This window comes from Myotis brandtii, unplaced genomic scaffold, assembly GCF_000412655.1.
Source record: "Myotis brandtii unplaced genomic scaffold, ASM41265v1 scaffold49, whole genome shotgun sequence".
Lineage (NCBI taxonomy): Eukaryota > Metazoa > Chordata > Mammalia > Chiroptera > Vespertilionidae > Myotis > Myotis brandtii.
The window spans coordinates 6,640,171-6,661,025 of record NW_005368707.1 but is presented as its reverse complement, the minus strand read 5'-3'; the positions used below and the strand labels follow the sequence as shown (position 1 = coordinate 6,661,025).

Sequence of the window (20,855 nt, the reverse complement as noted above, 5' to 3'; positions counted from 1 at the left end):
CTTCTCCTCCTTAGCCAATCGGCACTGGTGTGACTCAGGCCCGAGGAAGGACTGTACATTAGGAATCTGTTGCTTCGGGCCCCCTGATGGGATCATTTGTTTCTCTTGGGTTCCTCTTCAAAGGAAACGTGGCAGTACCTGTTTCAGCTTGGCCTGGCCTTTCCCCTCCTCTTCTCAGCTTATTAAAAGGTACAACAAAGCTAAATAAGCAAATACTGTCTTAACCATATATATAATAAGTTTTCTAAAGAGATTAATGCCATTTGGAAAGTATTCCAGAGAAAGCACAGTTTCTTAAAGAAACACACCTATTTGAAAGTACAGCTCTTGTGTGGAAATTCCTGCTTTCTTGATGAAAATAATTTTCTTTTGAGGCAATGGTCAGAATTCAGGGGGCCCTCCTTGAGATACTGTTGGCAGTGGCTTCATCCTATTATGCGGTTACCCTCTGCTCCTAGGGCCTAGGGCAGGGGTGGGCAACCGCTGGCACGCGTGCCAAACATGGCACGCCAGTAACTTTTGCTGGCATGTGAAACCCTCTCTTATAATCTTCCATTGACAATTTTTTTCTTAATATTGACTTTTTAACCTCTCAGATAAATTCAGTGTAGGTGCATCTTAGATAAACAAATAATTTTACATAACAAGTTATCTTAAAGACCATAGACATGGATTGACGAGAGAGGGGAAGAGCAATTTCTATGCCTCTGCCTTAACTCTCCCTGCCTTCCTAGATCCAACCAGTGTTTTGGTTTCATCCACATACACTTGTGAATCTTTGTTCTCAGTGATGAATTTTGTTAAGTCTTGTAATAGGAGTAGCCTGACGGATGAAAGTAGTAGCTCGTGCATATCTCTGAAGGTCACGAAATATAAACCTGATGTAAAATCTCTGTCATCAGTGATGCAGCAGCAAAAGTCCCACTGATAATATCAAACGGAGTCGTAAAGTTTTCTGTCGGACTATCAGTGCACATGTATACATTACAAAATAAATGTATTTTTCATCATCATATACTGTGTTTTTGTCGCTCGAATGAATTTTATTATTTCTTCAAGGTTCTTCACATACGTACACCTTAAGAGATAAAAAGGAAGCGTAACATGTTCTCAAAAAATTAGGGTTGGCACGCAGAAGAATTTGGAGGCAGAGATTTTGCTGGTTTTGGCACGCATTCACAAAAAGGTTGCCTACCCCTGGCCTAGGGTCTCCCTACTTGTGACAGCCCACTTTTCTGCGGAGATGAAGACCGTGGGCTCACTTAAGGGTCCTTGGTCACTGGACAAGTTACTAAGAGTCCTTCTGGTGTCTTTCTGCTGCTATTCAAATTTTACCCCTATCAAAGAGAGGCTGTGGGGATTGAGAATGACATATTTCACTCAGATCTTTAGTTGTCTAATCCAACTCAAGTTAATAACTACACTCTCTTCACTCCCCCAACCCCAACCCTCACAATACACACTTCCAAGTTGACCCTTCAACAACATGGGTGTGAACTACACAGGCCCACTTATATGCAGATTTTAAAAATGAACTACCTGTACTATTTTCAGTCTGTGTGTGGGAAACTGTGGGTGTGAAGGGCCCACTGTGTGTATTGTTCAACATCATTTTATACAGAGGACTTGGCACCCCTGGATTTTGGTATCTGACAGGGGTCCTGGAACCAATCCCCTATGGATACCAAGAGACAACTAAGTTTTGGGGGAATCAAAAGTTACATTCAGATTTTTAACTGCACAGGGGTCGGTACCCTTAACCTTTGTGTTGTTCAAGGGTGTCTCCTGTTTCCTTTCTTTGTTTCTGAGTGGGCTCATTTTGTCCAGAAGAGGACAGTGTTGCACTTGTGGTCTCCCCCAGTGGCAACCCCAAGAGGCCAAAGCTCTTTATTAAATGAGAGGTATTTTTGGAACATTTGCCTTGATTCGGATTTTGTATTGTATCCCTAAAATGGCCAGGGCGACAAGGCTACAAAGAGCAAGGTGGAGTTGTCCTTCAGTGAGTGTATGCCCCATGCTGTGTGGTGCTTGGTATGTACTGTATGGGCAGCTGTAGGGGCACTATGGACACGGGAGCAGGAAAGGTGATGTACACCTGGAGAGCCTGTGGAAAGTGTCATGGAAGGGGCCACAGATGGTTACCGCATTGCCAGACAGAGGCGAGGCAGACAGGCCTCCAGGAGGAAGGAAGAGTGTGGCGGGGCCCGGAGGTGGAAAAGAACAGGATTACTGGGGACAGCCAGGAGACAAGTTGCTTTGGGCATAAAGTGGATGAACAGAGGGATGAAAAATGAGACTGGAGATCTAGGCCAAGTCTAATCACAAAGGCTAAGGGTTTTTAAAGATGCCATACTAATGACTAACATTTAGTGGACACTTACTCTATCGTAGTCCACTCAGACACCAGCACAGGGCTGCCATAACAACATTCCACAGATTAGATGGCTTATAAACGGGATTTATTTTTTCACGGTGCTAGAGGCTCGAAGTCCAAGATCCAGGTGCCAGCATGGCCAGGTAAGGGCTTTCTTCGAGGTCGCAGACTTCTTTTTTTAAAATATATTTTTACTGATTTCAGAGAGGAAGGGAGAGGGAGAGAGAGAGAAACATCAACAAAAGAGAATCATTGACCAGCTGCATCCTACATGCCCCCTACTGGGGATTGAGCCCACAACCAGGGCATGTGCCCTGACCAGAAATCCAACTGTGACCTCCTAGTTCAACCACTGAGTCACACCGGCTGGGTGGGTCTCAGACTTCTTATCTTTATGTGGCAGAAGGGGTGAGGGAGCCCTGTGGGGTCTCTTTTATAAGGACATTAATCTCACTCATGAAGGTTGTGCCTTGAAGACCTAATCACCCCTCAAAGGCCCCGCCTCCAAATACCATCACATCAGACATTAGGATTTCAATGTATGAATTTTGGTGAGAGACAGTCAGACACCAGCACAGGGTATGGTTCTGAGTACTTTACAAGTAAAGCACATTCAATCTTTGAAACACCCCATAAGACGGGACCATGATTCTCCCATAGCACACATGAGGGCAGTGAGTGCTGCAGGCTGGGTCCTCTGGCAAGCAGACTGAGCTGAGTATGTGCAGGAGGTTTTCGTCTTCTATTGAGTGCTCCTGGGTTCAACACCCGAGGGAGGGGAGGGAAGGAGAGGGGAGAGCAGGATTGAGCAGTGGGAGAAGCTGGACTGCGATGCAGTCTCACCAAGGCCATAGCCTACCTCAGGTGTGCTCCAAGGCTGGGAGGACCCTTCAGAAATGATCCAGGCTGGGAGGAGGGCCCTGGCTTTCATATCCTTGGTTAAGCAGTCATTGGCTGTGGGCACCCTGGGAAGGAGGTATATGGGTGCGAGGCAGCTCTCTTAAGTTAGGGGTAGTTTCTGGAGAGAGACTCAGCTGAGGGCTGTCAGCATGCCAGGAATCTGGGGAAACAATGACTTTACTCCCTCAGGGGGTCTGGCAGGTGCAGCAGAGATCCCACTATCATAAGCTTGAGAAGCTAGCCAAGGTGACATTGCTCCTCAGTGGAAGAGGCAGGACTCAAACCAAAGCAGGTGACTCTTCTCCATGTTACTGTATTGCAGGGTATACGTTGGGGATCAATGGATATTTCTAAGCAGAGGTAACTTGCAGCTCAAGCCTTACTTTACAAACCTTATTCTTTCTTTATGGGAAAAGTTATAAAATTTTATTAAAGAATACAAAATGTTTTCCTAAACTATACAAATTCAATGAAATGCCCCAACTCCCAAAAGTATTAAGAAAAAATACAGAGATGCAAAGGAGTATAATTTTGAAAAAGAAAAAAAAGAGAGGACCTAACCCACCAAGTATTTCAAATTCAAACTCATAGTTTTTTTAAAGTGTGGTTTTAGCATAATGGCAAACAAATGGGTCAGAATATAGCCCCGAAACAGATTCATTTCTACATGGGAACTTGGCATTCAATAGTGGTGGTGTCAGAAATCTTGCGTGGAAAGATAATTTACTCAGTAGTGTTTGGGAAATTGGCTAAAATATTTGGAAAAATTAAGATACAACTAGGTTCTGACCTAGGATATAAACTCAGAAACTTGGTCAAGTTTAATGAGAGAGATAGTAGCCACACAATGGGTAAAGCCAGGATCACTCCCTGGGTTTTATGAGAATATCTGTGTCCCAGATTCTCTTTTAATCCAGAGAGAAACTTTCATCCCTTTGGAGAAAGGCTATAACATGCCTTTTACCCTGAGCTCACTTAATCATTTCACCTATGGCCCAGACCTAGGAATAATTAAAAAAACCACTCTAGGCGACTAGCATGCATGCCTTAACATCTACATATCAGTTTCTATGTTTTAAACATTGGTGAAATCTCAGACTATTACAGTCCTAATAACCGTGGTGTTATGGTTTTCTGCACACAAAAGGCTGGAAGCAGCAAATTAAAATTAGAGCATAGGGAATGAAGTGAAGTGCAGGCTCAGAGTGAGGTTTACAATGAGAATAGGCGGTGGAAATTGGCACAGTTATTTAGTTGCATAAATCTTGTTTCCACCTCAAAAACAGTGATTCAAGTCTTAGAGAAATGGTCCTCAAGCCTAGCTGCTTATTAAATTACTGAGAAGCCCCTTTAAAAAAAAGTGATGCCCAAGCCTCCATCTCAGAGACTCCTGTCTCATTGGTCTGGGGTGGGGTGCAGGCATATACATTCATATACTTCATATACATTTCCTAGGTGATTCTAATGAGCAGCCGGGGGGCGGGGGGAATCCACTAGCTCCGTGGTCGGCAAACCGTGGCTCTCGAGCCACACGCGGCTCTTTGGCCCCTTGAGTGTGGGTCTTCCACAAAATACCGCCACACTCAAGGGGCCAAAGAGCCGCACGTGGCTCACGAGCTGTGGTTTGCCGAGCCGCAAGTTTGCCGACCACTGCACTAGCTTAATGGTTTGGGGCCAGTGGTGAACCCAGACCTATAGGCACTTTTGCAGGCCCTTATAGCTCACCATGATAATGAATGATGGTTAGCTTGACAGTGGTTACCAGGATTTTCTTTTAAGAGGAAAACACTTTGTATATTAGAAGTGATTTTAACAGAAAATAAGATAACCTAGAACTAAATGATATAGAGACACATATTCAGGTCTGTGTCAAAGAGAGAAATCTGGAAGGAACTGGTGGAATGAGGCTGGCACCCAGCATCTCTGGCCTTCCTGACCTGCCCCGCTGTGGACCAACAGCTATCGTACCCACCAATCACCTGGGGATCTTGTTACCATGCAGATTCTGACTAAGTAGGTCTGGGAGGTCTGGAGATTCCGCAGTTCTCACGAGCTCTAGGTGATGCTGATGTAGCTGGTCCAGGAACCACATGTAGCAAGGCTCTAACTCAACACTGATGGCCAGGACTCACTCACAAGCCCCTTCTTTGGAATCCAAACAAGGAGGATGGCTTCCTCTTGCCTGAAGAATGAATTCTGTTGGGGTTCTTGATATCTGGAACCACTCTGCCCAAAACCAATGGCTTTCCTGAAGTAATGAGTTCACCCATCTCTTCTGTTAACCATCCCCTGCTTCCACGAGGCAACTTTATTAGAGGGCCAGAGACTGAGTTAGATACAGGCTTAGAGCATTGAGTGTGGGCCATTCATTACAAAAGCGTGGCAATAGGATGGCAAAGGATGGCAGATTTCTTGGGTCAAAGTCCAAACTGGATCCAAGTCAGGACATGAAAGTATCAGTTACAGATTCTATTCTGAAAATTATTCAAAATAATTACTTTGTGGTACTTTCTACATGAAACAGCCACTTGATTATCATCAGGTAGCCAGCAGACTAATAAACAAAGCATTGGAAGGAATATACAACTCCAAAGTGAGGCTGAGTGGCTGTAGGGCCCTAAAAGGGGTGGATACCATGGTGGAGAGACTCTCCTGTCTGAGATCACACAGCCGCCATTGTTTCCCCTCTTGTGGAATTTCCTTGGAGAAGGCTCAGGTCTTCACAGAAGCTGCCCAACGAAACTTCAGTCATCCTCCTTCTCTTTGCAGTTCCTGGAACCCCTTTGCAAATAATTTTCTAAATCCTCTACAATGGTGATGCATTCTCTTGCCCTCATGAAATTGCAGAAGATACTATTTTTTCAAAGGCGGGGATCATATTCCCAGAACATTCAGGAGTGTAGCCAGTCTAATGGGTCTGATTCTTGTTCTGTTATTTGTTTCTTTGTGGCCTCTTTAGAAAAGCAGAGCAAGTGCTGATGAAATCGGTAGACCACTAGGGTCAGAGATGCTGGGTGCCAGCCCCATTCTGGGTCCCAGAGCCATAGATGTGGCTGGGTCAGTGGCCCCATGGCTCTGGGTGCCCCCTTCCATTGTCACATGAAGCCATCCCAGCAGTACTATTTAAGTAGTACTGTTTAAGTAGTACTGTTTAAGATGGACTTGTTACCACTTTCGTTCTCAGAGCTCAGGACTGGGCTAAGACCTTCCCCACAGAGCATATTACCATCTGATCTTGCTCCCAGTGGCTATCTGGGTCTTTGTTGTCCAGAGATCAGCTATTAGGCTAATTTTCACTTTCACGACATTTCAAAAGACCACAGATTATTTTTTTGGTGCCTTCTCAGAGTGACTTTCTTCCCCTCCTGGTACTCCTATGATGTGAATATTGTTACATTGCACAGTATCCCACAGTCCCCTTAAGCTGTTCTATTTTAAAATTTTTGTTGTTGTTGTTGTTGTTCTCTGAGTGATTTTTTTCTAGCCAGTCTTCTAATTCACTGATCCAATCTTTGACTTCCCCTAATCTGCTGTGTATTCCTTCCAATGTGTTCTTTTAAAAATGTGTGTGTGTATATATATATATATATATATATATATAAGAAAGGGAGAGAGAGATAGAAACATCAATGATGAGAGAGAATCATTGATTGGCTGCCTTCTGCATGTCCCACACTGGGGATCAAGTCCGCAACTTGGGCATGTGCCCTGACCAGGAATTGAACCATGACCTCCTAGTTCATAGGTCAATGCTCAACCACTGAGCCATGCCAGCTGGGCCCAATATGTTCTTTTTTAGTGCTGTCAATTTCTGACTTGTCTTTTTTTTCATAGTTACTATATCTTTTCTCATGCTGTTGAGCATTTTTGCCATCATTATTCTGAACTCTATATCTGATAAATTTCATATTTTCATTTCATTTAGTTCTTCTTCTGGAGAATTCTCTTGTTCTTTCATTTTGGGCTTTTTTGCCTCTCCATTTTGCTGCTATTTGGGTTTATGTCTGTGTATTAGGTAGATCTGCTATCACTCCCAATTTCTAATACTGGACAATGCCAGACGCTGTTTCTGACTGACCCTGAGTACCCTGTTTGGAGCTATCAGCATTCCACAGCTTGTGGCTCCCCCTGCTGGGATGGATGCCTTTAGAAAGGACCAAGATTTGCACCAAGGTCTGCTTTTCCTAGCTCCGGGCTCCGAATTAGAACAGGCAAAGACTCAAAGCCTCCAAAGATCTGCCTCTGCCTGCAGTCTGATTATGATTCAGTCTTGATTAGCCTCAGATATCAACCACAGGGTGGGGCGAGAGTTTTTCCAACAGGGTGTGCAACTGCTTCTGCCTACAGGCTGACTGTTATTCTCAGTCACTTAATGGGCCTCAGAAACTCCATAGGGTGGGGCAAGGGGTTTTCAATAGGGTGTGCCAATCCCCCCCGCCCCCCCCCCCTTGCAAAAGCTACCTGGATGGTAGAGGCCAGAGAAACATTTCCTCTGCAGCAGCAGTTGCCAACTGTTCGGACCTCATGGACCACAAGTGGTCCATGGACCACTGGTTAGTGACCACTTCTCTGCAGTATGAGGGAATGACTCAGCACAGGAAATGGAGTGTCTGCCTTCTGAGCTCTAACCCTAGAGCCCACAACCCTGGCTTCTGCTCACACAGCTCCAGTCCATTCTGCCCTCCCTCTGCCATAGCCCAAGGTGAGTGGCTACACACAAAATTTTGTGTGTTGCCCTTAAGAGTGTGCCTGCATTTCCAGCCATCTCTCCCTGGCAGATAGCACCCCTGCTGCTTTTTTTGGACTGGGGAGCCCAGCTTGGGATTTAGGCCCCAGAGTTCTCAGTAGAAACCCTCTCCTCTTCCTCCTCCCCGCCCTTACCCAACTGAGATATCTCTCTGGAACTTCAGCTGCTGTCTGTGAGAGCCCAGGCAGCCCTTTTGTGCCTCTGCACTTCCTACCAGTCTCTATGCACTCTCCACTTTCCATCCTTGCTTATCAGGGTTCTCTCTAGCTAGTCTTCAGTTGATTATTCAGGATGGTCTTTCTGTATTTTAGTTGTAATTCCAGTTTGGTCCTAGGATCATGCCAGTGTAGCCTCCACTTACTCTGCTGCCATTTTCGAATGTTCTTCTCTTACTTGATTTCTAGTTTCATACTATTGTGGGTAGAAAAGATGTTTAATATGATTTCAATCTTCTTAAATTTATTAAGACTTGTTTAGTGGCCTAACATATGATCTATCCTGGAGAATGTTCCATGTGCACTTAAGAAAAATTCTGTAGCTTTTGATGGAATATTCATGATATGTCTGTTAAGTCCATCTAGTCTAATGTGTTACTTCAGACCAACGTTTACTTATTGATCTTTTCTCTGAATGATCTATATATTGATCGATGTAGGGTATTAAACTACCCTATTATTGTATTTCTATCTGTCCTTTTAGGTATTAATATTTGTTTTATACAGGAGTAGGCAAAAGTAGGTTTATAGTTATGAGTATGTGAAAGTTTGTTATTATTTATTTGTATTATAACTGTAAACCTATTTTTGCCCATGCCTGTATCTTTAGGTACTGCTCTATTGGGTGAATAAATATTTACGGATGTTATATCCTCTTGTTGGATTGATCCCTTTATCATTATTTAATGCCCTTCTTTATTTTTATTATAAAGTCTATTTGTCTGACATAAATGTAGCTCAGTCAGTTTTATTTTGATTTCCATTTGCATGGAATATCTTTTTTCATCCCTTTACTTTTATTCTGTTTATGCCCTTTAAGCTGAAGTGAGTTTTTTATAACCAGCATATAGTTGGATGTCTCTCTTTTTACTTTATTATATATTTTTTAAATATATGTTTTTTAAATTGATTTCAGAGAGGAAAAAAGAGGGAGAGAGAGAAACATTAATGATGAGAGAGAATCATTGATAGGCTACCTCCTGCATGCCCCCTACTGGGGATTGAGCCTGCAACCTGAGCATGTGCCCTTGACTGGAATCAAACCCCAGACCCTTCAGTTCGCAGGCCGATGCTCTATCTACTGAGCCAAACCATCTCAGCCATTTACATTCAAAGTAATTACTGGTTGGTATGTACTTATTGCCATTTTGTTCATTGTTTTCTGGCTGTTTTGTACCTCCTCTGTTCCTTTCTTCTCTTGCTCTCTTCCTTTCTGATTTAATGATATTCTAAAGATTATGATTAAGATTCCTTTGTCTTTTATGTACCTACTATAGGCTTTTGCTTTGTGGTTACCATGAGGTGTACATAAAACAACTTATATTTATGTCTATGTTAAGTTTATACCAACTTATTTTCAAACCCCCCCAACACACATTTTATTTTGTTTTTGAAGTCACAATTTACATCTTTGTATCTTGTGTATTCATTAACAAATTATTGTAGATATAGTTATTTTTACTACTTTTATCTTTTAACCTTCATAATGGCTTTATATGTGATTAAGCTGTCACCTTACTACAGTCAGGCATCACTTAAGGACAGGGATACATTCTGAGAAATATGTTATTAGTGATTTTATCATTGTGCAAACATCATGGAGTGCACTTACGCAAACCTAGAGGGTACAGCCTACTACACACCCAGACTATATGTCCATTACATCTATCTGTACAGCATGTTATTGTATTGAATACTGTGGACAATTGTAACACAATAGTAAATATTTGTGTATCTATACATATCTAAACATATAAAAGATGCAGTAGCCCTAACTGGTTTGGCTCAGTGGATAGAGCGTCGGCCTGCAGACTCAAGGGTCCCAGGTTCAATTCCGGTCAAGGGCATGTACCTTGGTTGCGGGCACACCCCCAGTAGGGGGTGTGCAGGAGGCAGCTGATTAATATTTCTAACTCTCTATCCCTCTCACTTCCTCTCTGTAAAAAAAATCAATAAAATATATTTTTTTAAAAAAGAAAAGATACAGTAAAAGTACAGTATAAAAGATAAGAAATGGTACACCTTAATAGGGCACTTACCATCACTGGAAGTTGCTCTGGGTGAGCGGTGAGTGAATGCGAAGGCCTAGGACATCACTGTACACACAGGCTACACTAAATGTATAACAAATAAACCTTAGCTTATTTTAACTTTTTTACTTTGCTCTTTTGTAATAATACTTAGCATAAAACACAAAGACATTGTATAGTTGTACAAAAATATCTTCTTTTTTTTTTCACCAATTTCTTCTATTATTTATTCCATGTATGAACTAACAAAATATATTTTCTTTATATCTTTATTCTATGAGCTTTTTTCTATTAAAACTTTTTTTGTTAAAAACTAAGACACAAATCACACACACATTAGCCTAGCCAGTGGTCGGCAAACTGTGGCTCGCGAGACACATGCGGCTCTTTGGCCCCTTGAGTGTGGCTCTTCCTAAGCCTTAGGAGTACCCTAATTAAGTTAATAACAATGTACCTACCTATATAGTTTAAGTTTAAAAAATTTGGCTCTCAAAAGAAATTTCAATCGTTGTACTGTTGATATTTGGCTCTGTTGACTAATGAGTTTGCCGACCACTGGCCTAGACCCACACAGTCAGGATCATCAATATCACTGGATCCCAGCTCCACATCATGTCCCACTGGAAGGTCTTTGGGGGCAACAGAAACATGGAGCTGCCATCTCCGGTGGTAACACTGCCTTCTTCTGGAACACCTCGGGAAGGAGGTGTCACTCTTTTCAGAAACAGGTCCATGATGGTTTGCTGGGTTCTTTTTTTCATCATAGATGATGCAACATGAACATTCCTCTCTATTAATGAAAACCTTTTGGTGTTGGGGGTCCATGTTTTCAAACTTTTTAAGGAGCTTCCAGAGTATTGCAAAAGCTTCTGCTAAGCCCTCCACTGTGAGTTCTCTTGAGGGTTCTTCCTTTTCTTTTCCTGCAGTTTCCTTTTCTCTTGCCTCTTCTTCAGCAATGCTTTCCTGTTCCCCATGAGTCAGTTCCTCAGGAACCAGCTCTAGGAGCTCCTCAATGTCATCCTCACCCACAGCTTTGATTTCTGCAGGCACCTCATCCTTGGCAAATCCCTTGAAGTCCTGGATGAACCCCTTGAGTATCTTCTTCCAGATGCCATTCATACACTCTTCAGTCACATCATTCCAAGCTCAAGCAAGGGTGCTGATTCAGTCATAGATGTTACGATCCTTCCAGAATTGCATCAGTATCTTCCTCAGTTGCAGCAATGGCCTGGGTAAAGTTCCTCCTCAGGTGTAGTAGGCTTTAAAAGCTGATCCATTGTTGGATCAAAGAGGTGCTGTGTTTGAAGGAAGAAACACTAGTTTGATATTGGGACGACGATCAGTAAAAGGTGGGTGTCTGGGGGCAGTATCCACAATAAACAAAATGTTGAAAGGTATGTTATTCCCCCCATAATACTTCTCCATTTTTCTGGCATAACAACTCAGGAGGGCATCTTGGAAGAGAAGCTAGGTCATCCATGACTTCTTAGTGTGTGTGTTTATTGATATGCTCGAAGGCCCTGGGGTTGGTTCTCACTGTGCCAGATCACAGAGGGTTTCAATCTGTGGCCTACAACATTGCCCCCACTGAGCCGAGTGGGGTAGCCAGTTAAAAACTGTTCTCTACTTTCTACAGTCCTATGGGATCTGCAACCATGAGCCCCACTGGCTACCAGAACCAAGTGATCAAGGAGTGTCCCCTGGGCACAGCCACAACCACTGGGGCACCCAGTGTGTGCCCAAGCTCCTCTCTGGGTGGTACCAATCACCTGGAGCAAGACAGAGGCCGAGCCCACAGTATTTGGAGGGGTTTGCAGTAGGCCTCTAGATGTAAAATTAATTAGAAGCCTCTCGGGCTGCAACTTTAAGATAAGCAAGTAGGCCTCTTTCACAGAAAGACTGGGTGCTCTTCAGTCTGCTGCCTCTGTGCTGGGCCCTGGGGTGGGCGAGTCCATGTGGGAGCCCTGTAAGAACTGTTTCTCAGCTCGCTGTAGCCGTGTGGACACAAGCCCCACTGACTTTCCTTGGGGATTCATCTCCCAGGTGCAGGTCATAAAAGTTGGAACCCTCCTCATGTGGTTCAGACCCTTCACTCCTTCGGGAGAAGCATGGAGTTGTGAGTTCCCTTCCCCACACCAGGGGTTTATGACAGCCTTGTGGCTCAGCCTCTCTCTCCCATTTCAATGTGGGGTTTTTTCCTTCCCATTTGCCCAATGAGTAGGAGTCACTCATTTAGTTATTGGGTTTCTTTATAGGAAACTGTTCTGTATGTAGCTGTACATTTGGTGCATCTATGGAGGGAGGAGAGTTTGGAATTCTCCTATGTCACCATCCTGAATCATAACTTATCGCTTATGTTTTTGATGATAGCCATTCTAACAAGTGAGGTGATACCTCATTGTAGTTTTGATTTTAATTTCCTTGATGATTAGTGATGTTGCATATCTTTTCATATACGTGTTGGCCGTCTGTATATCTGCTTTGAGGTCCTTCGTCTGAGAGGGGCTGGAGCAAGTTCATGGACCACTGCAGGCTCCACAGCTGGGACTGAGGTCTGTCTGATGCAATAGCAATTCATTGTGGCTCTAATTTGCATTGATCTTATTATGAGGGAGGAGGTTAAGATGCCCTTCCCATGTTTAAGAGAGATTTATAATACTTTCCCTGTGAACTATCCATATTCTTTATGCATTTTTCTATCTCTGGTTTTGGTCTTTTACTTCTTGATTCACTGAAGCTTTCTTTTTTGATAGGAATGATAAGTATTTAGAATATCCTTGTAAAACAAGATTATCTAAGGAACTCAAGTATAGAAAGCACAGGAGGGGCACTGTGTATGTTTGAGGTCAGGGCGGGATCCACAGGGTGAAACTGAGGAAGGAGTCATGAGGGGTGTCCTTGTGCTGGAGTCAGTGCTGTGGGTGATATTAGGGTCTGTGTGGCTGGGCACGCGGGCTGACCTGGGCCTGTTTCCTGGAGCTCACCTGCCTCTCCCTCCGTGGTGTCTATCTCCCCAGCTCATGTGCTCCTCGGTGCAGAAGGCCCTGTTTGAGGAGGAGGACCACGTCAAGAAACTGCAGCAGAAGGTGGCCACGCTCGAGAAGCGGAACAGGCAGCTCCGGGACCGGGTGAAGAAGGTCAAGCGGTCTCTGAGACAGGCGCGGAAGAACGGCCGCCACCTGGAACTGGTGAACCAGAAGCTCAGTGAGAAGCTGGCGGCCACAGCGGGAGCCCTCCCGCACATCAATGCCCTCAGGCGGGAACCTGCAGGCAGCACCTACCTGCGGGGATAGCCGGGACCCCACAGCCTCAGCCACACTGCTGGGTGCATTGCCTCTCTCCAGGGAATGGAGGGTGATGATGGTGTTGGACATACACATATTTCAGATCTTGTAGAAGATACTTTTACTATGCACTTGGTAGTGTCTAGCTGGTTTAAAGGGGAAGTCTTGTTGCCTCTACCTGGACTGGTCCCAGACACAGTGCTTTGAAGTCCAGAGGCGGCAGCATCCTGGAGGCTGTGTGCTTGCCTAGGGCCTGTCCTCAGCTTCTGGGAGCAGCCTGCAAAATGCAAAGAACATTTTAGATTTTCTAAATGTATGAGACATCACAGAGCTTGGGCTTATTTCAAAAGAGAAGGTAGTATGGTTGTAGCTCCGAGCTACAGAACAACTACTAGTTCTGAGGAGTGATCTGAATCATGTCATAGAACCATCTGATGTCTCATTTTCTGACCTTTGGAAGAGGATGCTGGCCTTGCTAAGCACTCAAGGACGCCTATAAGTAACAGGTGCAGGGTGTCCCTCCTCTGGCCAGCATTTTCTCACAGCTGAGGCACATTAGACTTAATGAGCTCAGCACAGGTAGGGGAACTGAGTTGGGCAGTAGATCATTAAAAAGAGAAATTATACCCAATTTCCAATACCAGCTTTACTCAAGAGAGACATGGCCTTTAGGGGCCTGTCAGGTTTCATCACACCACATTCTGAAGTTGGAAAACCTGAAGTTATACTTTGCCCCTTCTAAATTTTAACTTCTGTTTGCTCAGTAATTTCTTTCAACTTTTCCAAATTCAAGGTGAGCTGTCTTCTGTAAAGACACCTCCTTACGTATTGGGGTCAGATGATCTTACCTTATTCTCATCCAGGTTCCCAAAGGGCTTGTTCCAGGTGCTCCGATCTCTTGCTTCTTTATGCAAACACTTGCCACCCACCAGGACTGACCTTGCCCTGGAGTAATGTTTGTACATTCGTGCACCTATAGTGACTGCACCTGTACACAATCAAAACACTCATCCTCTTGGGATAGAAACCTTTTTACAGTCCTACAAGTAAAAAGTAGAGTGTTCACTGTAACTGCCATTTGAGCTCTTGACTTAGGCACATTCAATCAAGCCCCAGTTGTGTTAGTGAGAGGTCAGTTGAGGGTCCTCTCTTGGTTATCCTCTATGGCTGGACCTCCAAACCACGTTTCCATCCCCTGCTTTTCCAGAGAGAAGCTTCTGGCCCTTCACTGGGGGATCAGCTGCCCATAAACCACCCACGACAGTATAGGCCCGATTGTTGTCTTTGACATTGGCAATGGCAGTTACTATAAGATTTCAGTTCTACTGGCAACCAGTCTCGGGGGTGGACTTTGTGCCACTTGGGTCTTGGTGGCAGGCTCCTGCCTCAGGGACATATGCCCTGGACTGAATGGCATTGGAACTTTTTGCTCAAGAGCACTTCATTTCCAAGCTTCTGCCAGCACTTTATTAGCTGTATATTTCCTAGTGGGGTACAAGAGAAGGTGCATCTTCTAGATTAGTCTTCCTGGGGACATTTCCTTAGGGTGGTTTTGCTTTCACAGAAGGGAATGACAAGCCTAAGGGTGATTTATAGTCAGTGTTTGCAGAACTGTGGAAGCTGGGTCTCTACAGTTGCAGTATGTTCTCCTTTTTCAATAAATATGAGTAATATTTCAGTCATAAAAGTAAAGCAATGTGTTTCTTTTGGGTCAGGGAGATGTCAAGATTTGGCCTGGAAAGGCAATTTAGATCCTCAGCGGGGGTGGGGGTGGGGGCATGTGTGAGTAACACCTGGGGCATTTAGGACACCGAGCTTAAGCCTCCTTTGCTTTCCCTGTTGGGATGTGGCCTAACCCTGCCTCTCTCAGGGTTTCCATCTCTCAACACACCTGCAGAAAAGCAGAGCTATCCTAGCCGGCTCCTCAGAAAGGATGGTAACTTCATTAATCAAAGTCATCAAAAGCATACCCAGATCAGTTGCCAAAGGGGACTCCCCGGGTCCCTGTTATCTGCTGTGTTATCTTAACCATAGTCCTTGCCACCTGTTTATTGTATTAGTAGGATTTTTTAAAAATAAAGAGAGAAAAGAATCTAAGCATACCACTACAGAAAAGCATCAAATCAAAAAAGAAGAGAGCAAATAACTTCTTCCATTTGGTTTGTTGTCTTTTTGTTTTGTTGACAGTTTCTTTTGCTGTGCAGAAGCTTTTTAGTTTGATGTAATCCCATTCATTTATTTTTGCTTTTGCTTCCCTTGCCTTTGGGGTCAAGTTCACAAAAGTTCCTCTAGGACCAAAGTCCATAAGTTTAATGACTATGTTTTCTTCTGAGTAGTTTATTGCTTCAGGTCTTATGTTCAAGTCTTCAGTCCATTTTGAGTACTCACACTACTCAACAACAACAACAAAATAAAACAATCCAATTAAAAAATGGGCAGAGAACCTGAATAGACACTTTTCTAAGGAAGACATAAAGAGATGGTCAATAGACCTATGAAAAGATGTTCAACATCACCAGTTATTAGGGAAATGAAAATCAAAACCACAATGAGATACCATTTCACACCCATTAGAATGGCTATTATCAAAAAGACAAGAAATAAGTGTTGGAGAAAAGGGAACTTACTACATGTTGGTGGAATGTAAATTAGTGCAGCCACTCTGAAAAACAGTATGAAGGTTTCTCAAAAATTAAGAATAGATCTACCATATTATCCAAGCAATCAATATCTTGGATATTTACTGCCCAAATATGAAAAAAATGTATTTGTAAATATATATGTGCCCCTATATTCATTTCAGCATTATTTACAATAGCCAACACATGAAACAATCTATGTGTCCATTGTGGATGACTGGATAAAGAAAATGTGATATATACATATGTGTGTATACACAATACTACAGTGTGTGTGTGTGTGTGTGTGTGTGTGTAATGGAATACTACTCAGCTATATAAAAGATGAAATATGGATGGATTTTAAGAGTATTATGCTAAATGAAATGTCAGATGGAAAATGTCAGATAAAATCATATTTCACTCATAATTTCAGGTGTATAAGATTCCTGAAATCTGTTCCATGCTTCCATGCCTCTGATTCTGTTCTATTCATCATTATTTTGTTCATTAGATTTCTTGTTCATTAGATTTTTCATTAGATTTGTTCATTAGATTTCTTGTTCATTTTGATTTTTAGATTCGATTGATAGATATATTGATAGATTATGTAAAATATAAACAAAAAGTACCAAATGAAATAATAAAATAAACAAAAGCAAACTCTTAACTACAAACAAGAGGAGGGAGGTTACCAGAAGGGAAAGGAGGAGGAGCAAAGTAGGTGAAGAGAATAAAATATATGGTAATAGAAAGAAACTAGACTTTGGGTAGGGGCACATAATACTAGTAGAATACAGAGATGTTGAATTATAATCTTGTACACATGAAAATTGTTTAAAATCTGTATTGTTAAGAGTATTACAGCTGTCCTCCTTCCCCCTGCCCATTGACCCCCTCCACCTGATTCCTGCCCCACCCCAGGCCTTCACCACCCTACTGTCTGTGTCCATAGGTAAGATCTTTGGTTAATCTCTTCCCACCTCTTTGCCCCCTTCCCTCTGAGATTCCCCAGTCTGTTCCATGCTTCCATGCCTCTGATTCTGATTTATTCACCAGTTTATTTTGTTCATTAGATTTATTGTTCATTTTGATTTTTAAATTCAATTGATAGATATGTTGATAGATATGTATTTGTTGCCATTTTATTGTTCATATTTTTTAAATCTCTTCTTGTTGTTCTTAAATAATACCCCTCAACATTCAGATAATACTGGTTTGGTGGTGATGAACTCCTTTAACTTTTTCTTGTTTGTGAAGCTCTTTATCTGGTCCTCAATTCTAAATGAGAGCTTTGCTGGGTAGAGTAATCTTGGTTGTAGGTCCTTATATTCATTACTTTGAATATTTCTTGCCACTCCCTTCTGACCTGCAAAGTTTCTGTTGAGAAATCAGCTGACAGTTGTATGGGCACTCCCTTATAGGTAACTAACTGCTTTTCTCTTGATGCTTTTAAGATCCTCTCTTCGTCTTTAACCTTTGGCATTTTAATTATGATGTGTCTTGGCGGGCCTCTTTGGGTTCCTCTTATTTGGGACTCTCTGTGCTTCTTGGACTTGTAAGTCTATTTCTTTCACTAGGGAAGTTTTCTGTCATTATTTCTTCAAATAGGTTTTCAATATCTTGCTCTCTCTCCTCTCCTTCTGGCACCCCCATAATGCAAATGTTTGTATTCTTGAAGTTATCCCAGAGGCTCCTTATAGTTTCTTCATATTTTTTCACTCTTTTTTCTTTTTGCTCTTTAGATTGGGTGCTTTTTGCTTCCTCATATTCCAAATCATTGATTTGATTCTCCAAATCCTCTACTCTACTATTGAATTCCTGTAAATTTTTCTTTATTTCAGTTAGTGTATGCTTAATTTCTGATTGGTCCTTTTTCATGTCTTTCCAGTCTCACCAATATCCTTAAAAGTCTCATCAAGATCCTTGAGTAACCTTATAACCATTGTTTTGAACTCTGTGTCCAGTAGTTTGCTTGCTTCCATTTCTTTCATTTGTGACATGTTTCTTTGTCTCCGCATTTTGGTTGCTTCTCTGTATGTGTTTCTATATGTTAGGTAGAGCTGCTATGTCTCCTGGAATTGGTAGAGTGGCCTTGTGTAGTAGGTGTCCTGGAGGGCCCAGTGGCTCATCCTCCCCAGTCACCTGAGCGGAGAACTCTAGGTGTGCCCCTGTGTGGGCAATGTGCACAGTCTTGTAGTTGAGCCTTGATTGCTGTTGGTGTCTCTGGAGGAGATGACCTTCAGACCAACTGGCTGTGAGGACCAGTTGCAACTACAGTGAGAGAGCTGCTGTGCAGAGCGTGAAGTCCAGCTGTGAAGCAAGGCAGTCTGGTGCTAGTGCCAGGTCTTGCACCTTTTATTGATAGGTTTTGGGCATGCTGTCACCAGCTGCAGGTTGTTTGAGAGATTTTAGCAAAGTCTGAAGCCTGAGCCAGGGGAGGCCATTCATATGGAAAAATTGCTGCAAACAACTTGGGTAGGGCTGAAAATTAGATGGGTCAGAGTCTCAGGGAATCCCCAGGGTGGAGCAAACAGTGTGCTTCAGGCTGATTGAGACTCAGATATGGGTGCCAGTCAGCCCTGCAACAGGGGAGGTCCCAGCACAGGAATGATGACCCTTGCCAGCATCTCTGTCAGGGAGAGAGCTGCCCCTGAGTTCCTGCCCTGATGTCAGACAGTCCAGTTCCTTTTTGTATGTATCTGTGTCCCCCAGTGCCTTGCCCTGGCACTGGTGCTCAGAGGAAGTGGAACCTTGTAAGTTTAGTTCATGTGCCGGCCCTTTAAGTGGAACAGCTGGGTCCCCAGCAGCCTCCATGTCACTGAGCCCCAATCCCCGCCGTTTTTCACAGCTAATAATTATGGGGACTTCTTTTCCCAGGTCTGGGAGCCTGGGCTTGGGTTCTGGTGTGGGGCTGGGACCTCTTGCTCCTCACAGGCAGCCTCTGCAGAGACGATCTCCCTCCTAATTAAATAAGTGTCACACGTGGGTGTTAGACCAGCCCATTCTGTGCCTCCCCCCACCCCACCAGTCTCTGTGTGCTTTTTTCTTTACTTCCCTAGTTGTAGGACTTCTATTCAGTCAGTTTTCAGGTGGTTCTGAATGATGGTTGTTCTGTATTTTAGTTGTAATTTTGATGTGGTTGTGGGAGGTGGCGAGTACAGGTGTTTACCTACAACACAATCTTGGTTCTTCCACCCCCCAAATTTTTAATTAACCAATGTTATGCCAATAAATTTCATTTAAAAAAACGTAACTAAAAATAGAGCAAGACAAGAAAAAAAGAACAAAAGAACTACAAAAACAGTCAGAAAACAATGAACAATATGTCAATAAGATTCCTATGAATTTACTTTATTTATAAATGGACTAAATTCTCCAATCAAAAGACAGTGTGACTGTGTGAATTAAGAAAACAGGATTCACCCTGGCTGGATCAGTTAAGCATCAACCTATGAACCAGGAGGTCAGGGGTTGATTACTAGTCAGGGCACATGCCTGGGTTTTGGGCTCAATCCCCACTGGGGGGCATAGAGGATGAAGCCTATCAATGATTTTCTTTCATCATTGATATTTCTCCCTTCCGCTGTCTAAAATCAATGAAAAAATATTTTCTTTCTTTTTTAAAAAATAGGATTAATTTATTTATGTACTACATATAAGAAACTCACTTCAGCTTTAAGGACACACACAGACTGACAGTGAAGGGATGGAAAAAGATGTTCCATTAATTGGAAACCAAAAGAGAACAAGGTAGCAATACTTATATTAGACAAAATAGATTTTAAGACAAAGATTGTAATAACAGACAAAGAATGTCATTATATAATGTTAAAGGGGTCAATCCAGCAAGAGAATATAGCATTTGTTAATATTTATGCACCCTACTTAGGAGGACCTAATTATAAAAAACAAAGGTAGAAATAGCAATATAATAATAATAGGGGGCTTTAATACTCTACTTTCATCAATAAATACATCTTTAGAGAGAAAATCAATAAGGAAACATTGAACTTAAATGATACATTAGACCAGATGGACTTAGCACACATTTACAAAACATTCCATCAACAGCAGCAGAATATACCCTCTTCTCAAATGCAAATAGAATATTCTCCAGGACACATCATATGTTAGGCCACAAAACAAGTCTTAATAAATTTAAGAAGACTGAAATTATTTCAAGCATTTTTCTGACCACAATATTATGAAACTAGAAATCAATTTTACAAGAAGAAAATTGGAAAATTCACAACCGTGTAGAGATTAAACTACCAATCTTGAGACAAATTTAAATAGAAATGTAACATACCAAAATTAAGGGGATACAGCATAAGCAGTTCTAAGAGGGAAGTTCATTCATAGTGATAAAAATTAAAAACAAAAAATATCTTAAACAACCTAACTTTACATTTTAGGGAACTAGAAAAAAAAAAAGAACAAAGTCTAAAGTTAGCATAAATATAAAACCAGAAGCAAGTGAAACAGAGACTAAGAATGCAATAGAAAAGATCAATAAAACTGAGAACTTTTTTTTGGTTAATTCTCACCTGAGGATATTTTTTCTATTCGTTTTTAGAGAGAGTGGAAGGAAGGGGGGAGGGAAGAAAGAAAGAGAGAATTAATCAGAAAAGAAAGAGGGGACATTGCAACTGATACCACAGAAATGCAAAGGATCATAAGAGAC

The 20,855-nt window shown here is 42.4% G+C and overlaps 1 protein-coding gene across 1 annotated transcript in view; it reads left to right on the top strand.

Moving 5' to 3' along the window:
- Window positions 1-15,237, top strand: part of CCDC3 (coiled-coil domain containing 3) — a gene marked incomplete at its 5' end in the record, with an annotated part of 122,468 nt that extends 107,231 nt beyond the window's left edge. The window contains one exon of the mRNA XM_005876576.2: window positions 13,284-15,237. Within this exon, the coding sequence (XP_005876638.2) occupies window positions 13,284-13,559 (276 nt within the window). The remainder of the gene's footprint in view (window positions 1-13,283) is intronic.
- Between the last annotated feature and the right edge of the window lie 5,618 nt (window positions 15,238-20,855).